A 22,848-nucleotide genomic window follows, 5' to 3' on the forward strand; every position below is an offset into this window, starting at 1 on the left:
CGGTGGGAGAACCAGCCAGACTCTCAGTCTCCTGCTACCACAACCACTTCTCTTTCCACCACGTCACACTTCGGGGCCAGAGGGGGCCTCAGACAACGTTTAGATCACTTCCTCACTTTGTAGTCGATGAAACCAGGGACCAGCATGGGCAAGTGATTTGTTCAAAGGCACCCAGCAAATTAGTGGCAGAGCTGGGATTTGAACTCAGTCAGGTCTTTGTACTCGTAATGGATTCACTTAATGGAGAAAGTAAAACGATATTGCCTGTGGCAGATGTCCTTGTGGTTAAAAAGCATTATATCTTTATCTCCCCCAAGAACACTTTTGATTTTTATTCTCTCTCTCTGGGAAGTGACCCTCCCTCTAGCAACAGAGAGGCCAGAGGTAAGCCGGACCCTGGGGCAGAGTTGGAATAATTTGTTGAAGACCTACTATGTGTCAGACACTGTACTAAGCATGAACACAGATTAGGCCGATGTGGTTTTCTCCATAGTCGTGTCCTCATCCCATTTTGTAGGTAAAGAGACAGATTAGGCCAGAGGTGAGATGATTGGACCCACCCGGTCAGAGCCTGGATTCTGACCACATCCATCTGATCCCAACCTGCATGTTCTTTGCACTCGGCCGCCCCACTGGGCCTCGAGCGTGGCCCTTGTGGGACTTTGCCCAGAGAAGCATCCACTTCACATGTGCCCGCACAGTTAGGGAAACAGACCCACGGCCCTTCCTCCAGCCAGGGACGAATCCTGACTGGCCAGCTTGAGGACAAAGGGGCACAGGCGGGGTCCTGGGAGCCAGGCAAGGAGGCCAGGCCAAGGGCAGGGTCTCGGCGGGCGGGAACCGGCGGACTCGGCACATCTGCGGAGCTCTCCCGCCGACGCCGGGTCAAGGCCTGCTCCCCTTGTGGGCTGAGTCCATCTTTAATCCAAATATTTTTCCTGTGTGAGCAGCCGGCTTTGCCAGCGGGGCGCCCGACTGAGAGCTGGCGTGAGAGCTGCTCGCCGACTCCCCCTCCGCCCCTGTCCCTGTGCCCAGCCCCCTCCACCCTGGAGAGCTGCCATTTGCAGGGCACCTCCTCTGTGCCAGGCACCGGGCGGCTATAACAGACTGCAGACTGGCCGGCTCACAGACAACAGGAGCTGTTTCTCACCGTTGCAGAGACTGGAAGTCCAAGGTCAAGGGCCTGGCAAATTTGGTGCCTGGTGAAGGCCCGGTTCCTGGTTCGTAGACAGGTTGGAAAAGTGAGAGACTCTCTGGGGTCCATTTTAAAAAATATATATATTTTTAATTGACTTCAGAGAGGAAGGGAGAAGGAGAGACAGAAACCTCAATGGTGAGAGAGAATCATTGATCGGCTGCCTCCTGCACACCCCCTACTGAGGATCAAGCCCACAACATGGGCGTGTACCCCAACCGAATATTCAACTGTGACCTCCTAATTCCTAGGTCAACGCTCAACCACTGGGCCACGCCAGCCGGGCTGGGGTCCCTTTGATTAGGGTGCAAATCCCACTCCTGGGGGCTCCAGATGGAATCACCTCCCAGAGGCCCCACCTCGTAACACCACCACAATGGGGGTTAGGTTTCAACCTATGCATTTTGGGGGGACACAGTCTATAGCAGGTATGTACTTATTCGCGCAGTGTCCCAATTAGTGGGTACCGTTATCCCATCAACAGACCAGGAAACGGGGCTCCTGAAGGCTGCCCAAGGCCACGGAGGTTGTAAGCCAGGAGACAGAAGCCTCAGCGGGTCCTTGTCTGCCCCCAGAGCCTGTGCTCGGTCCACTCGATCAGAAATCAGTCTTCAAAAAGGAACGCTCATCAGAAAACCTGAGCTAAGCAGGGGGCCCCAGGGAGGAGCTGTGGTTACCAGACACTTTGGATTTCAGCCCTTCCTGACTGTCTACTGCCTCTCAGTTCCATTTCCTGCCAGAGTCAGGGGGCTGCGAACAGTCCGAGAAACCCGAGCAGTCGGCTCTCCCCCTTGCCGCCAGGAGATGGAGGGGCTGAAGGAGACTGGGCCGAAGGGAGACTGGCATGAGGCTTGCCTCCTCCTCCCGTCAGCATAGAGCAGTATCCTTTTCAAGGCAGACAGGAAGTAATTCCTCGTTTATTCTTGGAAGCGGAAGGCGGAGGTTGGGATTTGTTGTTGGGGTTCTTCTTTACTAGGGGGCTCTGTACTCTCTAAGACCTGCGAGGGCCTGCCTCCCGGTGGGGCCGGGCTCCGGTTACACGGAGAGGCGGGGAAGAGCCGGGCCCCTGCCATCAGGCCATCTCCCGTGCCTCTGCCATCAGACTATCGGGTTCAAGTTCTGGCTCTTCACTCATGAGCTGGCAGGTCTGGGGCAAGTTGCCTAGGTTCTCTGTGCTTCGTAACACAGAGACGAGAGTAGTACCGATCACCCGGGGTCACGCTGTGGAGTCAAAGACACAACCATGTGAAGCACGGTGCCCGGCACATAGTAGGTGCTCGCTAAATGCCAGCACTGTGCGACAGCTTTTCACCTCCGAGAGGCCTCTGCTCAGGCAGGCAGGCCCCAGCCTCTCGGTGTTACGGAAGGGAGTTGGGGGTCCTCCAGGGAGACCCCTCCTTCCTAAGGACCCAATGTGTCACAGAGGTTAGCACAGCCCAACAGGGACATCCCATCAGGGACAGTGACGCCCTGATCACTCACTGGTCTGCCTCCTCTTCGCCAGGCGCTGACATCAACACGCAGGCCAGCGACAGCGCGTCGGCCCTCTACGAGGCCTGTAAGAACGAGCACCAGCTGGTGGTGGAGTTTCTGCTGTCCCAGGGCGCCGACGCCAACAAGGCCAACAAGGACGGCATGCTCCCGCTTCACGTCGCCTCCAAGAAGGGCAACTACAGGTCAGCCCAGGCCCGGCCACCACCCTGGCCCATCCCTCCCCCGCTGCAACCCACCCTGGGGGGCTCCGGGTGTCCCGCCCACAGGATGAGGAAGGCTCGGTCAGAGAGGAGGGCACCTTGGGAGGATAAGAGGAAAAGCACTCGGCAGCTGGCCAGCTAGGGTGAACGCCCACAGCAACAGCAATGACAGTAATACAGCAAACACTAGCTCTGCCCACCACCTTCCATTATGAACTAATTTAATCCTTTTGGTAAGTCCACTTTTAATGATCCTCTTAACAAATCTTCCCAGGTAGATACTGTTATCTCTGTGTTTCAAACGAGGAAGCTGAGACACAGAGAGGTTGAGCGATTTGCCCAAAGTCACACAGCCGATAGATGGTAGGAATTCACCCATCCCCAATGTCACATCTATAGGAATTCCACTCAAGGTGCCAGATACGCATCTGGACTTGAGGTTGTTTCTGGTGAAGATGCAAAAACAACCTTTAAGGCAATAAGCCAGCATGCAAGATGCCTACAATAATACAAATAGTACCCGTGGTAATAGCTCACCTTTACTGAGCACTTACTCTGTGTGGGTACTTTGAGCAAGATGAGAGAAGCTTACTTCTCCGGGAGGGACCTGGTGGGAGGAGGGGTGCACCACAGGTCTGTACACACACACACACACACACACGAATTCATGGCATAATGAAAGAGCATTCCACAGTGGTCCCAGGGCACACGGGAAGCAGAGCTGTGCTAGAGCTGGTCAGTACCGGCTTACATGAGCCGACTGTTCACGTTGATAGCCTGAAATAGGCCACGGTGAGAGTATTTACACCACAGAAATTGGTGCACGCTACAAATCACGGGCTCCTCCACACAATTTAACTGTGTAGCCCAGTAGAGCAGCGATTTTCAGCCTTTTTCATCTCATGACACACATAACGAATTACTAAAATTCTGCAGCACAACAAAAAATACGTTGTGGTTTTTTGCTGATCTGACTTTAAAAAATAGGTCTGATTTTGATACATTTACACCAGATGGCTATTGTTGTCTTGGTTGTTGTCATTTTTTTATTTGACAATCTAAGGGGAAGAGGTCAGTGCCCCTGACTAAATAGCCAGGTATTGCATGTTTTAAACATTCTTATGGCGCACCGATTGAAAAATCGCTGTGGCAGCAAACCAGTATCTTAGCGTCCATTTTGCAGCTGACATACTGTGTAACAGAGACATGCATTTTGGACCTCACTTTTGACCTTCTTGCTCTTTAATGTTCTTTCTGTTTTACTTCTAATTTATACTATCTTTGCAAGCCATTTAAAACTCTTTCTAAGCAGAATAGAGAACATTCAGTAAATTAAATTAAAATGTAGCTTATAAAGCACGTTCACAAGCAAGTTAATATCTGCATGAACTACAAGGGAAACTGAGGCTCAGAACTCAAGGCCTCACAGGAAATAAGAGGGGAGAGCCTGGGCACAGGCCTCATTCCCACCCCGCCCCCTGCAGGAAGCTGGTTGGCTGCCTGTGTCTTCTGCGGGAAATGGTGAGGGTTGGCATCCGTGTGTCTCAAGGTGTGGGGCCTGGGTCACCTGCAGCAGACTCCCAGGTCCCCCCGGCCTGCTGAATCAGGGCCTGGACAGCAGGGCTCAGGACTCTGCATTTTCGGCGGTTCCCTGAGTGACTCTGAGTCGCACTGTGATGAGAACTGGCAGTTTGCATGCTCAGCAAGCTCCGCTCTGTGCCTGCCCTTCCTCCTTCACGGGGGACCTGCTTCCTGCTGAGCTCCCCGCAGCTCCTGGAAACGCTGCCCACTCCTGGGCAGGGGCCCCGCAGGGCCCTGGGAGCACCCTCAGGCAGGTGCTCCACTGGTGGACCTTTGCTGGCTCCAGCATGAGCATCACCTGGGCTCAAGAAGAGGTAACCCCCACACACACAAAACACACACACACACACACACACACACACACACACACACACACACACGGCAGGGCTGACACACAGCAGCTCAGCGGTATTGGCCGCGGAGCCGTCTGTGGGCGGCTGGTTCCTTTGTGAAAGTCTCGTTCACAGTCAAAGTTACCCTGAACACTGACAAAGGTGACACCACCATGACCCGGTGACCCAGAACGCCTCCACGTCTTGAGCAGCAGGGCAGTGTGCTATATATTATCACCCTGGTGGCCAAGATACCAATAGTTACCACTTACTGAGTGCCTACTATGCGCAGCTCAGCTTAACGTGTAAGATCTCATTTTATGCTCAACAGCAATCTCAGTGAAAGTATTATTAAATTGCGTTTTGTAACCTGGGCAGAGCAATCGACCTTGCTGATTGGTTACGGAGAGAGAATGAGATCAGCTCATAGGATCAGTTCCCGAGGGGCAGGGAACCAGGCCGCTTAGACACCGAGGGTTCTATCGGCAATGGTCCCCCCTGTTCCTCTTCATAAGGTGCCCTTTGAGCAGCAAGCACTCTGTGGTCCCAGGACCTGCCCAGGGGAGAAGGGGGAAGGCCCCAGCCTGTCCTCCAGCCCACAGAAGGGGCTCGGGGAGAGAGGTGATGATATGGGTATGCAGTAGGGACGCCAACACGGCCACTCCCCTGTGTTAGGTGGACTGGGGCATCATGGAAAGGTCTGGCCTTGGACATAGATTCTGGCCTGGCTTTGCCATTCACCTCTGTTCCAACCTCACTCTTATTCCCGTCCCACAGCCATGCCTCAGTTTCACCCTCTGTAAAATGGGACGGCTGGACACACTGATCTCCAGACCTGTATGTCCAGCATCATACATTCGTGTTCAGGTTGGCAAAGTCCTACAGAGGCGGACAATAAGATGGTATTGCTTCATCATTAAGATGCTGCTTCTGGGCATCTAGGCAGTGTCCAGTCACGTCCCCACATTTCGGCCACCTTCCCTCCGTTCAGTGGGGGATTGCTCGAGGCCAGCTGTGACCTGCCAGAGCCCCATCTGGCGGGTGGCCCCGGGCAGTCCCTCTTGCTGTTCTTTCCCGAGCTTGGGCAGGTTACGGCTGTTAGCAAGCATTTGTTGCCAATGGCCTCAGTCCAGGGTGCGTCCCCAGCCCTGCCTTTGACCAGCACCTCTGCAGAGCAAGGTCAGGCCTCCTGTGCCTGCACAAATAGAAATTAGGAGGCAATTAGTCCCCCTGATGTGTGAATTTCCTTTTGAGGTTTTAGACGAATTTCCTTTTGAGATTTTAGGTAAATAAAGCATTACTAACAATAATAACATTTTCCACTGAGATCCTAGCAGAGGTTGCTGGCATCAGATTCCCAGGAAGCAGGGAAATCAACGTGCCAGGAGGCAGAGAGGCGTGGGAACAGGCCTGGTGGCACCGCCTTGCCCTGCCATGGCCACCTCCTTGGAGCCCACATGGGGCCGTGAGGTCACCTGTCATCAAGGATTAGACAGATTAGGGTCTGGAATCATGACAGAAGCTTGTTCCTGCAGGTGGCAAGGGTCCAGGGGAAGACAGCAGAGACAAGGGGTCAAGAGTGCTGGGGTCAAGCCCCCGGAACTGCTTTCCGACCCTTGATTAGTCACTTCATTTCTCTGAGCCACATCAGTTAAAAGAGAGCCACAGACCTGCTCTGGCTACCCCACAGGGCTGCAGGGAAGGTAAAACGGGACGGACAAGTACAGCATCATGGAGAATGTGAAGCCCCATGACATATCTGCTACACAAAACGTAAGGGGGTGGTTAAGAGTGCGGTCCTCTCTCTAGGGGGGAATCGAACTACCTGCATTCAAATCCTGGCTCCATCACTTACTGGCTGTGCATCCTTGGGCAGGTCACATACCCTCTCTGGGCTTCTGTTTCCTCATCTGTAAAGGAGGATAATACTAGCACCCACCTCATAGGGCTATTGGGAGGGTATAACAGATTAACGCAGGTGAAGTGCTGACGGCAGTGCTGACAGTGCTAGTAGTTAGTACACTTTGGTGGCAGTGAAGTGCTGATTCAGCGGGAGAGAGCTGCCCAGGGATTTCCAGCCTCAGCAGGGACTGACCAGCCCACTCCAGGCCACAGGCAGAGCAGAGAGCCTGGGAGAGGCTGGAGTCAGACTTCAGCATAAGAGGCATTGAGACTTACAGGACGGTGGGGGGGGAGGGGTGTGACTTCATGGTCACCCAGCTCCACCGCTTACTGGCTATGTGACTTTGGGAAGGTGGTTGGAGCTCTCTGAGACTCAGTTTCCCTCTCTGTGAAGTAGGGATAGCAGCAGACCCACCCTTCCAAAGGGAGTAACTGTGAAGGCTGGCCGGCTCCTCAGCGCCCCCTGCTGGCAGGCCCGTGCCTCCCTACCTAGAGTAGCTGCGAGTGGCCGAGCCTGGTCCTTCGGCGCCCCCTGCTGGACCGTGACCCGCGCATGCGCGCTCCGCCTTGCAGGATCGTGCAGATGCTGCTGCCGGTGACCAGCCGCACGCGCGTGCGCAGGAGCGGCATCAGCCCGCTGCACCTGGCGGCCGAGCGCAACCACGACCACGTGCTCGAGGCGCTGCTGGGCGCGCGCTTCGACGTGAACGCGCCGCTGGCGCCCGAGCGCTCGCGCCTCTACGAGGACCGGCGCAGCTCGGCGCTCTACTTCGCCGTGGTCAACAACAACGCGTACGCCGCCGAGCTGCTGCTGCAGGCGGGCGCCGACCCCAACAGCGACGTCATCAGCCCCCTGCTCGTGGCCATCCGCCACGGCTCCCTGCGCATCATGCAGCTGCTGCTGGACCACGGCGCCAACATCGACGCCTACATCGCCACGCACCCCACCTCCTTCCCCGCCACCATCATGTTCTCCATGAAGTACCTGTCGCTGCTCAAGTTCCTCATGGACCTCGGCTGCGACGGCGAGCCCTGCTTCTCCTGCACCTACGGCAACGGCCCGCACCCGCCCGCCCCGCCCCCTTCCAGCAGGTTCAACGACGTGCCTGCCTGCGACAAGGCGCCCTGCGTGGTCCAGGTAAGTGGGGGGGCGGGGGGGACGGGAGGACGCCTGGGATGCGGCCAGGCCCGCATGCTTCGGAGGCGGCGTGGTCTCGCAGTTAATGCCTTTGGAGGGCGTGTGGGTGAGCAGTTAGTGCACTTCGGTGGCAGTGGAACCGGGTGGTTAGAATGTTTTAGAAGCAGCAGGACTTAGTGGTTCACAGGAACCATTAAATCAATCCTTTCTGGTCTGCTGTCTTGGGGAATTGAAGGACGGAACAGTGAGGCGGGGAGCTGGTGGGGAACTCTGCAAAAACAAGAGGTTGTCACCCCCAGCAAACCTGTGGCTGGAAAGGGAGGTTGAATGACCAGGATGCGGATGGAGGTGAGAGCAGGTTGGTCTAAGGCAGGGGTCCTCAAACTTTTTAAACGGGGCCAGTTCACTGTCCCTCAGACCGTTGGAGGGCCGGACTATAGTTTTTAAAAAAACTATGAACAGATTCCTATGCACACTGCACATATCTTATTTTGAAGTAAAAAAAACAAAACGGCAAAAACACCCGCATGTGGCCCGCGGGCCGTAGTTTGAGGACGCCTAGTTTAAGGTCAGGTGAGATGCAGGGTCAGAGCAGGACCTGTCCATGGTGACGACTTGAGAAGTCAGAACTTAACATGAAAGGAAGTTAGGGCACCCTGCTCTCGGAGATAATTACAGTGGCTAACAGCCATCATTGATGGGCCACCTACTGTGTGCAAAGAAGTTGATGTGCATACCACTTTAGTTCTCATAAACCCTTGAAGTGGGTGTTATATACCCATTTTCTAGACGAGGAAGTGGAGGCTTAGAGAGGTGATGCAAGTGGCCTAAGTTGCCCACTGCCCATTTTTGGCAGCAGAGGCCTGTGTTGCTGAGAGAAGGGACTGGGTCCTATGGGTGTACCCAGTGTCTGTCCTCGGACACGGCTCCCGCCCTCGCCAGCCCGGGGCTGCCACCCGCAGGATGAGCTGGCGGAGGCGGTGCCCTCGTCCTGGGCGTCCCAGCGCGGTGTGTGCTCCCTTTCAGTTCTGCGAGATCCTGTCTGCCCCCGAGGTGAGCCGCTGGGCGGGGCCCATCATCGACGTCCTTCTGGACTACGTGGGCAACGTGCAGCTGTGCTCGCGGCTGAAGGAGCACATTGACAGCTACGAGGACTGGGCCGTCATCAGGGAGAAGGCAGGTAGGGCTGTCTCTGCGGCTGGCAGGGCCTGCCGCCCGACTCAGGGCTGCGAGCACGTGACTGCTCCTAACGTTTGGTGACCCACCCGCTCTGGGCCAGGCTGTGTGCTGGGAGTCACATACAGTGTCTTCGTGATTCTTGGTTTTGTCGCCGAGGAGACTGACCCACAGGGACGATGCCACCTGGGCCAGGGTCTCACCGCTAGTCGGTGGCAGAGCTGGGATTCAAATCCAGGCTTGACCCACGCGAGTCCTTCCACTAAGTCTTTCCAGGACGTTTTTCAACAGTCCCAGCTCCCTGAGGGACGTCGGGGCGCTCAGAGTAAGTTGCCCATGTTTGTGGGCCGCTGAGAGGCGGTACGGTGAGGTCCAGGAAAGAACGATGACCTAGAGCCGTGGTCGGCAAACGGCGGCTCGCGAGCCACATGCGGCTCTTTGGCCCCTTGAGTGTGGCTCTTCCACAAAATGCCACGGCCTGGGCGAGTCTATTTTGAAGAAGCGGCGTTAGAAAAAGTTTAAGTTTAAAAAATTTGGCTCTCAAAAGAAATGTCAATCGTACTGTTGATATTTGGCTCTGCTGACTAACGAGTTTGCCGACCACTGACCCAGAGTGTCTCTCACTGCAGAGGGCATGTGAAACACACGGGCATCTTATTTAAAAAGCAGGAGCTGGCTCAGCGGGTCTGGGGCAGGGCCTGCGAGCCTGCATCTCAGCGTGCCGCCCGGCGGTGCCAGCGCTGCTGGTGTACAAACCCGCCCGGAGCAGCACTGATGTAGGAGCCAGGAGCTTGCTAGGTGGCCGTGGGCCTCAGGATCCGCATCTGAGCAGAGGAGCGTGGGCGTGTCCAGCCCCCTTCAGCTGTGCCAGCCTGAGGCGCCTGGTGCGGTGAGGTGGGGTTTGGCCAGGGGCCAGCTGCTGTATGCAGTGTAGGTGGGGCAGCCTGGCTAAGCCAGTTTGAGAATCCCTCTTAAGCCTTGGAGAGCTCACTGGGCAGGTGAGATGTCAGAATCAGTGGGACTGAGAATACTGAGAATTGGGTGCCTGCCCAGAGGGGTTCCGGCTGCCCCCGGCTTTCTCTGGCTCCGAGGGGCACAGTCCCAACTCTGGCCAAGTGTCAGTCCTGTAGAGACTGACAGGCGGCAAGTGGTACTGTCCCACCGCTGCTGCCTCCCCCAGGTGAGACTGTGCCGGCTCGTTGCCTGTCCAGGGGCCCCACGTCCCAGGGCCCGACTCTGACTGGCCAGGTTCCCCCTGATCCCCACGCCCCTGTGAACCTAAACCTACTGTCAGAGTTTGCACCTGGACACATGCCTGGGAAGCACTTGAATTGAGACCCTTGATAAAGTTCCTGGGCCGGCAGCAGGGGGAGGATGGCACTGACTTGGGCACAGCCCTAGATGCTCACTAAGCATTCACTGATGCATGAGTCATTGGTTACTGTCACCGTGACCCTCCACGGCCGCTAGAGGGCGGAGCAGCCCGTGCTTGGATGCTCGCCTTGCCCCTCACTGTCCCCTCCCGCTCTCCTCCCTAGAGAAAGCTAATCCCTTACAACTAGACAGCGTCCCAGGGAAAATGAGCAGAACCAAACACCGAGTAACCGGTAGAGCAAATAGTTCTTAACCGGTACCTGCTTGGTTGCAAAACGCTCCCTCTGTGCCTTTTCCTTCAATGCTGTGATGCTAATGCTGTTATTCACGAGGAAAGGCGGACAGAGGCTCTGAGAGGTGGCCTGATAAACCCAGTCTCCTAAGTTATCCAGGCCACCAGCCCAGTCCTGGTGGTCCGGGGTCCTCTGCCCACCAGTGGCCTTTTGTCTCCCCGCCCCCCAAGTTCAGTCTTCGCTCAGCTGAGGAAGGGCCAAGCTTCCCAGCGGGCAGGCTCTGTCCTAAGGGAGATGGAAAGGCAGTGGAAGTGTCAGAAGTGCAGCGACGGCACATTCTCACCTCGTGCGGCAGCGCCGCGGCGGCCTGGCCTCTCTGTCCTCCCCCACGTGCCCTCTGTGCCCGTCTTCCCTGGGCGGCCAGGGCCTCCTTGGCCTGGCACTGGCTGATGTTTCCCCTGCTTGGCATGCCCCTGCCTCCCTTCCTCGCCTGGCAAATTCCTGCCCGATGGTCAATCCCCGCTCAGATGGCCGCGTGTGGTGTGAAAGCCTTCTGCAGAGGTCCCTGGCCCGCACCTCGCTGTCTCGGACCTGGCCACAGAGCCAGGCGCAGCGAAGGGGTCGGCATGCATTTGTTGAATGAGTAAATGAATGGCCTTCTTTGATGCAACAAATACCTTCCCTCTGCCAGACCTTGTGCCCAGGGCTGAAATAAATGACCCCATTACTGGTTGTATCAGTCCCTGTTTTTACCTCACACCCTGCTCCCCCCTCCCCACCCACACACACACACCAGCTGAGACAACTCCACTGTCCTTCATTCACTGAGGAGGCATCGGCAGGGGCCGCCTGGGCGGATGGGCAGCCAGGTGGGATTCTGGAACCTGGAACCTGCTGGTCCCTGCCCCATCTCTGCACCACCTGGGGCCCGGGGCCCGGAGCTGAATTGCATGCACGGAGGCATGTAACAGCTCAGGTTCCTCACCCTGTGGCTGAGGGCTGTGTTGAGGGTCCAGGCTGTGTATGTAGAGGAAGAAGCAAACCCTTCGCAGGTTGCCAATGACAGGTCAGCATCTCTCTGTCCTTTTTCCAGAACCTCCGAGACCTCTGACTCACCTTTGCAGGCTGCAGGTTCGAAAGGCCATTGGCAAATACCGCATAAAACTCCTGGACACATTGCCGCTCCCCGGCAGGCTGATTCGGTACCTGAAGTACGAGAATACCCAGTAAGCAGGGCGCGTGGAGGAGTGCTCCTCGGACTGTTTCACTGAATCTCAGGACCCGTGTCCCCAGATCCAGGGGACCTGGTGATGGCCGAGGCTGTGGGCTGCTTCCCCTGAGCTGGGGCAGCTGCTGTGACCTCACCGGGTCTCTGGGCCAGAGCTGTGCCCAGAGCAGAGAACGGAAGATGTCAAGGAGGAGGAAAATCCCATTTCTTTGCAAATGGATGAGTAGATCCCAGACCTTCTCTGCCATCGGGAAGGGCAGGAACTTCCGTTCCCGGGGCGGGGCAGCTGGCGGGGAAGAACGTGGGGCGGGGGCGCTGGAGCGCTCAGGGCTGAGTGTGCCTTCCTGGACAAGTTCACTGTGGAGCTGGCCCTGCCCCTGCCCCTGTCCCTCTGCTCTGTGAACCCCTCCACAGGTATGGCCTGTTGGGGAGCTATGGAGACCCTCGGTCCCAGAGGGCTTCCTGGTACAATAAATGTTGCACAGATGCCTCCTTGCCCAGCGTGGTCCCTCTCACCAGACGCGCCAGGGCCTGGGCCCTCAGCCCTGCTAGTGGCGGGAGTGGGAGTGGGGGTGGGGCGGGGGCTGGGGACAGGGCACATGGGTCACCCTGGTTTGGGCTGCCCCAGTCCCCGTGCGGCTCTGTGGGGTGAGCCAGGCAGGAGCTGCCGGCCACCTTCGATGGTGCAGGTGAGAAAGCTGAGTCCCCCGCGCCGAGCCCAGCACGCCCTGTTTCACGGACGGACGCTGCGGGGACTCCCCAGAGTTCTCTTCCCCGGTGTGACTAAAGCCATGGAGGGGACCCTGGGCAGGCCACCTCGCGGAGAGCCTGTGCCGGCTGCCCCGGGATCTGGAAGAGTCTTAGCCGGGTCACACCTGGTTTCAGGCCTCGGAAAGCCAGCGGCTGGGCAGGTGTGGGGAGCCCTGGTTATGCGCCCAGCTCTGCCTTGAGCTCGCTCCCCTGGGGCCTCGGGCTCCTCATCACGGTGGCCCTCATGGCCTTGCCAGCTCCTACCTGCGGGCTTTCCAGAGAACCAGGGAGCCCCAGCGTCTGCCTGGAGAGGAGAAGCCTTCCAAGCAACACCTTAAAGCCACGTCAGAGGGCAATCAGCGGAACGTGGCCCACTCCCTCGTGGTACAGATGGGCCCGGGCACACACAGCCAGGCCCTGGGGTTCCAGCCCAGGGGTGCGTGGCCATGGTCCCATGCTGCCTTGCTCCAGAGGTCCTGAAAAAATCCATGGAAACCCGGTCCTCCCACACTGAGGATGTTCAGCCCTGATGGGCGCGGTGGGGGCAGTCAGTGATGGGCTGGAGCAGAAAATATTCAGGTGCCATTGGTGTGGGGCTGGCCATCGGGCAAACTCGTCATCTATGGCCCTTCTCTGGTCACATTAGGTCCTCGAGGGTCCTAGCAGGCAGTGGCCCCAGGCACCCCAGGGTGGTCTAGTGAGACACCCCAGGAGAAGGAGAGGTTGAGGAGGGAGGGGGTAGGGAGTAGGGGGAGAGAAGGGGGGCTCAGCCACTGCCTATTGGCACCATTTACTTATAGGATGCGGGACCCCTGGGCTTGGGATGTTCTGGGGCCATATTTGGGTTCTTGGATTATTTTCCTTCTTTTTTTTTAAAAAAATATATTTTTATTGATTTCAGAGAAGAAGAGAGAGAGAAAGAGAGAGAGAAACTTCAATGATGAGAGAGAATCATTGATCGGCTGCCTCCTACATGCCCCACACTGGGGATTGAGCCTGAAACCCGGGCATGTGCCCCGAAGGGGAATCGAACCGTGACCTCCTGGTTCATAGGTTGAAGCTCAATCTCTGAGCCACGCTGGCCAGGCTTTTCTTTCTTTCTTTCTTTCTTTCTTTCTTTCTTTCTTTCTTTCTTTATTTGAGAGAGAGAGAGAGAAAAATTGAGAGAGAGAGAGAGAGGCAGAAACATCAATTTGTTGTTCCACTCATTTATGCACCCATTGGTTGATTCTGTGGGTTCGGGATCGAACCCAAAACCTTCGCATGTCAGGACAGCGCTCCATCAGCTGAGCTGCCACGCGTTCAGGACTGGCTTCTGGGATGATCGGTCTCTGTCCATGTCAGCTGGTCACAGCCACTGGTCACACCCTTTCCTTCCCTGCCCCACCCCCACAGCCCGGCAGCTAAAGGGTTAATGCCTGGCCTGGGGCCTGCCCCGAGGGTCCATCTGATTAGCTGGCGCTCAGCCTGTGCAGTTGGTACATCTTTGACCGTCACTGCTGGACTTCACAGCCACCGCCCTCTGCAGAAACCCCACCCCACGCTTCCCCAGCCCTCCCCTCCCCCTGCACAGGATTTCAGCCTCAGCGGTGTCTCCACAGCATCACCAAACACTCAAAGCCCTGAACACTGCTCCCCGTCGGACCCGGTGCCGGGGTTTGAGGCTGTGAGCAGGAGGTGGGCTCCCGCTTCACCTTGAACGAGGCCAGTTTGCTCTCTGGTCGGGAGCAGCAGCAGCGCTAAAGCCTTCCTGGGTGGGTGTGTCCCCCGCGGCTCCCACGTGGGGACTCGGTGCCAGCAGTTCCGTTGAGCCGCGGCTTAGTCAAATTGTCTGCCTCCAGGCAAAGTCTGCCTGCATCTGAATTCACACACTTCCAGCTCTGCCCCTGGGACAGGCCGAGTGGACCCGGCTGTGGGGGCCCAGGCACCGTGGGCTCGGGCTGCAGCCACCCGAGAAAACAGGCCTCCCGGAGCTCCATTCTTTCTCAGGGCCGGGGGTGGAGGTTGGATGGCCCCGTCCAGAGCATCACTGAAATACCAGCCAGACACTGCCAGCAACCGGGGGAGGTGGCCTTTGGCTGTGCAGCCTTTCCCCGTTGGGTAGCAATACTCACATCATCCCCACATCAACCCACCAAGCAGGCCTATTTTCAATCACATGTTTCCAAGGAGGAAATTGTGGCACAGAGAGGTTGAGTAACTTTTCTAAGGTCACACAGCTAGTGGGTGGCAGAGCCCGAATTAGTGCTTTTTACATTCTGCTTTTCCGTGTGGAGGGGCTGAGCCTCATCAGAATGGATCCACACGCTTTTTACTGGTCCCCTCCCTGCTCTTTAAGACCAGAGCAGCTGAGGGGAGGGTCCTGGCCGAGGTCTCCCTGTCCACTCTGCCTGTGCCACACAGCCTCTGTGGCCCTGAAGTCCTCCAAGACCAGGGGACATAAACCACTTCCCAGTGTGGGCTGCCCGTCCCTGTGGATGGGCCTTCGGGGAGCCCCGGGGTACAGATGGGCAGGTGGGAACGCCCCTCAGCCATCGCTAATCCGGGAGCCTCGCATGAGGAAGGAGTCTGAGTCCTAATCAAGGTGGAAGGCACCACAGAGGGACCATTGCCCTCCCCCGACTTCTGCAGACGGGGCAAGGAGGCCTTCTCAGAGGTCCAGCCCCACATCCCACGCAGAGCCACGCAGGACACGGCTCCGCCCCCCGGGCACCATCCTCCCTGGTGGCTCGTCACCCCCTCCCTCCTCTGAATTGGGCGGTTGGCCTCCAGTGCCCACGCCCACTGCTGGCCTCCCCCCGCTGTCACCTCCATGGCAGCCCTCCTCCTGGGTGCAGCCAGCACTTCTTAGGCCTGGGGACCATTCACCTTCATGAGACCCCAGATGTGGAAACTGCAAAAGAAATGCCTTTATTCTTTAAACCTTCTTAATATTTACAAAGAACAAAAATAACAGAACTGAGATCGGCTTACATGTAAAGAGTGGGTGGCAGAAGAACAGATGTGTAACTGGGCTTCGGGGGTGCGGGCAGACCAGGGCAAAGCCCCGCCGCCCGAGGTCTGCACGGGGAAGCGGGGAGGCGGAGGGCAGGGCGGGGATGATCTGCTGGGCTCTGGCTGGAGGGGGACCCGCTGAGCCCGGCCCGCAGCTCCCAAGGCGACGGCCTGAGAAGGCCGGGCCCGGTCCTGCCCTCCCTGCCCCCCACACACATGTAAAGGGAAGGTTCTCAAGAGGCCACACCGCGGCCCGGCCCACTCCTCACAGGGCAGCTCCTGGGACCCAACAGCCCGCAGGCCGGAGGCGGGAGCACGGCCCGCAGCCCCCCTAGAGGTAGCCAAAGACGTTGAAGATGGGCGGGGGCATGGCCGGCTTCGTGGGGATGGGCTTCAGAACCACGGGCCTGTATACCTTCTGCCCCGGGCCATCCGCATCCTTGGCCAGATGGGCCAGCTCCCCGGGGGAAGCCGGGCTTTTCCGCCACAGGCCCAGGCTGGGGACCGGGCCCTGCGTCAAGGCCCCTGGAGGGCCCGGGTAGATGGGCTGTCCATGGTACTGGAAGGGGCAGCAGCTCCAGGCATTGACACGGCCCACCAGGGAGACCCCAGGCAACTTGGGGGGCTCCTTTTCAGCCAGCGCCCTTGGGGACATGGGGATCAGGGCCATCTCGGGCCCGAAGAGCTCCAAGCCCCTGCAGTGCTTCTTACACTCATAGGGAGGTCCCTCTCTGGGGCCCAGCACCCCCTCTAGCGCCACGGGGTAGCTGTGGGTGGGCCGCGGCTCTTCCCAGAAGGAAGCGGGCAGCTGTCTTTTCCTCATGGGCACCTGGCCAGGCCTGGCCGCTCCTGGATTCTGCCCCTGGAGGGTCTGCTCCCTAGAGAGACACTCCTCCCTGTAGGGGTTCCCCAGAGCCTTCTCCTTGCAGTCCCCACCACTGCGAGGGCTGGCATCGGGGCCAGGATTGAGGGGCAGCCTCCCGGGGCGGTCCTCGGGCCCCCTCCTCAGGGGAGGCTCGGCCCCGCGGCCCGGGAGGCCCCGCGGCAGCCGGGAGTACTTCTGGGAGAAGCGTTTGAGCTGCTTCTGCAGGTACTTGCGGTGGTCCACAGAGCGGCGGCACGGCGCCGACTTGTCCAGCGCCGCCTTGATGTCACTGGAAGCCAGATTCACAAAGTTCAGCAGCATCTTCACGTCGCTGTCGGATGCCATCACCAGGGGGGCCACTTCACTGGGCTTTCCATGAAGAGGGTGGTCTGCTCGTGGTTGGCAGCTCCAGGGCAGGGCACAGAGCTGACCTGGGGGACACACAGGCCATTGGAGTCTCTCCAAGCAGCCAACTCGGCCCTCCCCACAGGCCACGCGGCTGCAAACAGTGGCCCCGGCCCCAGCCCCCCTCAGCCCCAGACAGAGTCCCGGCTAGTGGGCCACCCATCCCAGCGTGTCCTGAGCGTCAGGGATGGACCAGGCTCAGTCAGACACACGAGCCTTCTTGGGTGTGTTGCCCTCTCCTGGCAGCTGAGGCTCAGAGAGGGCAGGTGACTTGCCCAAGGTGACCCAGCCACAAGTGGCATTGCCGGGGCTGGAGTACAGGTCTCCTCGCTCCCAGCCACTGTCTCCCGCACACCACGCTGCCAACGTGCACCCTTGCCAGCAAGACTTTTCTCTTCTGAGCGGAGGTGACTGCTCCACTTTCAAGCCAAGCCAAACCCCCGTCTCCCTGGTGGTGGCCTCCTCCTCCCACCCCCGCCCCAGCCCTGCGAGCAGCAGCCCCCCCTCCTCGGTCCCCACGCTCCACCCCCAGCTCTCATGCAGGACGGGCAGGACCCCTGTCTGGCACTCAAGCGCAGGCCTGCCTGGCGGGCTGAGCTCAGGCTGTGGCAGCGGGAACACCCCTGTAGAAGCATCTGCAGCAATTTCATGCCTCCTGGGCCACCTCCCACAGCCCCTCGCCCCTCCCCGGGGCCCCAGCCTGCCCCACGCCCCCACCCAGTTGGGCCCAGCCGCCTGGGCCTCCACACTGACCGAGGGTGCGGGCCCGGCCGGCCAACGTGGCCCGGCTGGCTCCCGCCGCAGACCTGGGCCAGGCCCGTGCGGCCCGCGAGCTCCGGCTGTCCGGCTGGAAGCGGTTGTGCCGCCCTCGAGTGGGCTGAATGGAGGACAAGTCCCCAGAGCTGGGGGGCCCCTCAGGCCAATCAGGAGCGCCTCTCCAGATACAAAGCATCCCAATCAGGCGGCAGCGCCCCGTTCCCACATTCTTTGCCGTCACAAATTGTCACCATGGGGACCATCACAAAAAAGACAGCTCCCAAATGCAATCATTTCCCGGTAAATTTCTACCCTTCAGCCCCTCTCTCCCCCTCGGCCTCCACGCCCTCCTCCCCTTGACCTCGGTTCCCTGGTTTCTCGAGGGGGTGGGGTGTGTGTTTAAAAAGCCCAGGACTGAGGCGGGGCTGGGCCCAGAGACGGGCCTGTCCTCCTCCCCGCAGGCTCCCGGCCTGCCGCTGCCACGCTCCAGTGCAGACAACCAGACGGGTAAGCCGGGCAGGAGGCCTTCCCCGCGGTCCTTGAGTGTTGAGTGGCTCCCTCCTCTCCTCTCTCTTTCCCCACCCCGTTCCCCGAGGCCTGGGCCGAGGCAGGCCCGTGAGGGCCCGCGGCACACCGGTGCGGGCAAAGGTAGCGGGGCAGGACTGTCTAACGAGGGGCTGGGATATCCATGGGAAGGCGGCCGGAGCTCTCAGGAATCTTGTCTTTATGTTTGCTTCCTCAATTGAGCTGCACAAAGCCTGAATTGCCCATTCAGCGCGGCCGGACAAAAGGCTGGCGTTGCACGGTCCCCTTGCATTTGTAGTCAAACAGTTAGGGACTTAAATCGAGTCGTCATGATGGAGAAAGAGGTGGACAAAGCCCATAGAATTGCCATCAGCAAACATTTTCCTGTGTCATATTAGCCAGTCTCCATGGCTCCCCCTGGCCTGGGGACAATGGCACAAGTTTGCACACTTGGCTACTGTCACCGTGCCAACGCCGGCAGGGCCACAAGCAGGGCCGCTCTGAGCGAGCAAGGGAGCCCAGAGCCGGCCGTGGGCCCTGCCCACCAACTGGCCAGAGGGAAGGTGAGGCCAGTGGCAGAGGGAGCTGCCTGGGAAGTGTGGATGGGCGAGGCCTCCGTGCCAGCCAGCCTGGTGGACCCCTATACCTCCTGCCTGTCCCCTCCTCCTCTCCTTCCTCTTCCTTTCCTTCTCTTTTTTCTACCTCCTTTGGTGCCCTGGCTGGCCAAATGGCTGGTGGTCTATACACCGACCCACAGCTTTGCACCACAACCTGAAATGCCAGGGACTCCTCTCTGAAGCGCCCCTCCCAGACTAGGAGCACTGACAGGGAGGAGCCAGGCTTCACCCAGGAGTGACGGTCCCACCCCCTCCTGCTGGCCAATAGACAGCTGCTACCGCAGGGGACGCTGCCCACAGTGACAGGGCTCCAAGCCACCTCCCCTTCCGCCCCGAGGGTCCCTACAGGCAAAACGAAGGGTTCGGCAGAGCGAGCCCATCCTGGGGGAGTGGTGGTCGGATTCTCCACACCCTATTTCCCCGCTGTGGGGGTGGGGGAAGTGTGGACTAAGATGGAGGTGACCTTGAACTGGAGCATCCTGGGTCATTGGCCATCACGTGGTCTGGAGAGCGTGGCCCCTATTCGCAGAAGCCTGTGCGCGGACGAGCGCTAAACCATTGTGGTCTTAAGCCCCTGAGTTTGGGGGGCCGCTTGTTTCTGCAGCATAACCCAGCCCACCCTGACCAGTACAGGCAGGAGGCATCCTTTCTGCTCCAAACCACTGCGCACACGCTGCTGGAGAAAGTGCCGAGGTCATGGGGTGAGGTGCGCACATCTCCCATCACAGCTCTGGCTGCCTCCTGACACGCCCCCCGCCCCTCCCCGGCCCCCGCCCCCGTGTGAGCTCCACGAGGGCTCTGTGTCTCCAGTGACCGGAATGGCCTTGGCGCAGAGCCGCCCTGCTGGTGGCTGAGGTTGTACTTGGTGGCCAGTCGTCTGTGTTTCTTTGGGACAGCAGATGCCTGGAAAGCAGTCCACAGCAGGGGTTCTAGAAAGCTCCAAAACGGCAGGTAAGCTGTGCACACTTGAACTTGGGGAACCCTTCCCAACTCAGCTGTGACAGCCTGTAGGTCGTCAACTTTCCAGCTGTGCTCACCCCACCCCAAGTTTATCCGCCCCACTCAGCGTCAGGGACTCCCCCCCCCCCCCCGCCCCCGCTTCCAGTCAACTCCGTTCCGCACCTACTGTGTGTCAGGGACCCAAGGGCGCAGGGTGGGCCTACTCGGCTTGCTCCTCTGTCCGAGGCGGCTTGTGGGAGGGGAGATGGACTTTGTCTTGATGACTCCACAGCCACCTCCTGCCCACCCACCAGAGAGACAGAACCCTGCATGCTGGCCTGGCACCAGCCCTCCCTTGTTCCGATGGCAGGATACTGAGAAAATCTTGATTTACGGAGGGAAGCGGCTGACGCGGTAATTTTTAAAAGCCTGCCTTGCCACCTCAGGATAGTCATCAAATGCCTACCCAGCACTCAGCGCTTGATCGAAGTCCGTAACATGTATTAAGGCATTTTTTTCTTCCCAGGTGCCAGGATACGGTCTTGAATGGAGAAGGAAACTGAGGCACAAAGCCAGGAGCCTTGCCCCAGGGCCCTGCTCAGGAAAGGGCAGGGCTGGGGTGGGGAGGCTGGCAGCCAGCGCCGGGCCCTCGGTCACACCCATCGCCTGCTGCTCTCCCCATGGACAACTATCCCCCCTCACCACACACAGACCTCGCTCCCCCCCAGGGCTTCGCTGGCCCAGAGGTGCAGAAGCTCCCGGCCCGCCCCCTCCCCCCCCCCCCCAGCTGCAGGGGTAGGTCCGACCAGTAGACTCGGGGACCCAGCAGCCCGACCGGCGCCTCCGTGGACACGGGATGCAGACGTCCAGCCTGAGGCGCCCTGCCCGCTGCGATCAGAGCGAACAGGCTTCCTCGGGCCGGAGGCCACGGGCTGAAGGAAACCCCTTGGCTGCCAGGCCGAGGGCTTCCTGCCCTGGCAACCTCGCCCCAGGACCCGGCCTCACACCAGCGAGGCTGTGCCCTCAGCGCAGCCGGGGGCCCCTGATGGCCCGGAGGAGTCACAGCCCATCTGCAGGGACAGAGACCGCCGAGTCCAGGTCTCCCCTTCGCTCCCCCTCTGGGTCCCAAAGCTGCCGGTGAAGCCCACCTGGGGCACCTCTCCCCTGTGGGGAACAGCATCTCTGTGTCCCTGCTGGGTGTCCCCAGGGCCCCACACCCTCACCACCGCCCTGTTTCCTCCCTGCCGCCCACCACATGCCCATCACCTCGACGTGTCCTCAGCTGCCCGCCTCTCTGATGAGTCTCTCCACCCGACCCAGGCTCCAGCCGGGGATGAAAAGTCCGTTTGATCTCAACTGCCAACTCGGATTTGATTGGTGATGGCTGGCGGGTGCCCCGTGGAAAGATTCCGAGGGCCGGGCGGGGCTCAGGATCGGCTAGTGCTGTCTTCCGTGGGTGTGGGGGGAGACAGGCTGACTATATGGGCCTGGTATCCCCGAATCCAGTTCAGAATAACAGGATGCAAAGCCAGGAGTGTGACGCTTGGCCTTCTTGTAACCCAGCCCTGACACCTTGACCAAGGGATCAGTGTCCCGGGGAGGGGCAGTGACGCCCCCAAGCACTCAAGTGCTCCCACTTCCCAGGCAGAGTTCATCGGTTCAATTCAATAAACCGAGAGCGGGGGTGTGAGGCATTTTGGAGAATGGAGACTGTGGTGAGTTCAGGGGAATGGAGAGGAGAGGTCACTGCAGGGAGTGGGGAGAGAAAGTTAGGACAAAAGGCTGTCCTCCGTGGACCTGTGCAAGCAGTAGGCACACGGCAAAGGCCCGTTGAATGAATGAATGAATGAATGAATGAATGAAACATGGAGCACAACGATTGGTTGGCTCCGAGCCATCTTGGGAACTCCAATAGCCAGTGTCATCACAACCTGGAAGCAGCTCTCATACTGACCCATGCACGCCCTCTGGGCTCTGCTTGCAAACTACACGCTGACCACGTCACACCCTCTCCTCCGCTCCACCTGGGACCAGTCCCCACCACCTCTCCCCTCACCTGGTTGTTTGTCTCCTAACGGGCTCCTGAGTCTGCCGGAAGCAGCCCATGCTCTTTTTTAAAAGATAAGCTGGCTCCGAGCAGCTCCTGGTCCCCCTCCCCCATCGGCTCCCGTCTCACTCAGAGCGGAAGACTCCAGGGGCCACAAGATCAGCTTCTTCTCCTACCAGATCCCCTTGATCACCCCGCCCCAGCCCCACTGCTCTCCTCGCTGCTCCTCAAACACCACGCGTGCGGCGACCTCAGGGCCTTTGCATCTGCTGTACCCTCTTCCTGGAATTCTCATCCCCTCGATCAGTTGGTAAACTGACCATCTGTTATCTGTTTGTGTCAATAAAGTTTTATTGGGACACAGCTGTGCCCCATCCACTGAGGCAGGATGGAGGGGTTCTGAGACAGCAGAGGGCACACGAAGCCTGAAGTATTCACTTTTTTACTGAAAGGTTTTGCCGCCCCTGGCCCTGGCCAATGGCAGGGCTCACCCTTCCTTCACCTCCTGTATGTCTTTATCCAGCTATCTTCCTCTGCGTCCTCACCCTCCATCCCATCCTCCTCCTCTGCCTGTTTCATTCCTCTCCATCGGCCGCACCGCCACGAAGCACTCGGGATATTCATGCGCTCACCTCCCTGCTGTCTGTCTGTCGGCTGCCACCAGATGCCACTCCCACCAAGGGCGAGGACTGGCACTCTAGCTCACGCTGTGTCCCAGTGCCCAGGACAGAGCCTCAGACATAAATTCCCAATGAAAGAATGTATCCCACACTCCCGGGCATTGGCCTAGCTCATACTCCTGGGCCGCTGCCTCAGTTTCCCTTGTCACGGAGCTGGGGCCCTGGGAGATCTCTCACGGGGTCTCACCCCCGGAGGCTGAGCCCCTCATGAATGATCCCAGTCCCCAGAAACACCCAGCATGGGTTCAGGTAAGCCCCGCACCACTTCCATTTCATGACATTATCCTCATATTAAAAAAAAAAAAAAAAGAAAGACATTTTAAAGCAGAGGGGGGCGCAGAAATGATGGCCTCTTAAATGTTTACACGTGACAGAATAACGCCCACTCGACACAGAAAAGCCCTTCCGTGTGATGGT

At 58.8% G+C, this 22,848-nt stretch overlaps 2 protein-coding genes across 2 annotated transcripts in view; one reads left to right on the top strand and one right to left on the bottom strand.

The window, feature by feature from the left end:
* Positions 1–12,335, top strand: part of ASB2 (ankyrin repeat and SOCS box containing 2) — a 35,569-nt gene extending 23,234 nt beyond the window's left edge. Inside the window, exons 7-10 of the mRNA XM_008159934.3 lie at positions 2,700–2,871; positions 7,278–7,842; positions 8,869–9,022; positions 11,719–12,335. Of these exons, the coding sequence (XP_008158156.1) occupies positions 2,700–2,871; positions 7,278–7,842; positions 8,869–9,022; positions 11,719–11,855 (1,028 nt within the window). The 3' untranslated portion in view covers positions 11,856–12,335. The remainder of the gene's footprint in view (positions 1–2,699; positions 2,872–7,277; positions 7,843–8,868; positions 9,023–11,718) is intronic.
* A 3,250-nt stretch (positions 12,336–15,585) lies between these two features.
* FAM181A (family with sequence similarity 181 member A) lies at positions 15,586–21,378 on the bottom strand. Its single transcript, XM_008159935.3, has 2 exons — positions 20,971–21,378; positions 15,586–16,893 (listed from the first exon to the last, which is right to left on the bottom strand). Exon 2 carries the CDS (start codon positions 16,805–16,807, stop codon positions 15,929–15,931), a length of 879 nt encoding a protein of 292 aa, XP_008158157.2. The 5' UTR covers positions 16,808–16,893; positions 20,971–21,378; the 3' UTR covers positions 15,586–15,928.
* Positions 21,379–22,848: the final 1,470 nt, after the last annotated feature.

Source organism: Eptesicus fuscus, chromosome 5 (assembly GCF_027574615.1).
Source record: "Eptesicus fuscus isolate TK198812 chromosome 5, DD_ASM_mEF_20220401, whole genome shotgun sequence".
Lineage (NCBI taxonomy): Eukaryota > Metazoa > Chordata > Mammalia > Chiroptera > Vespertilionidae > Eptesicus > Eptesicus fuscus.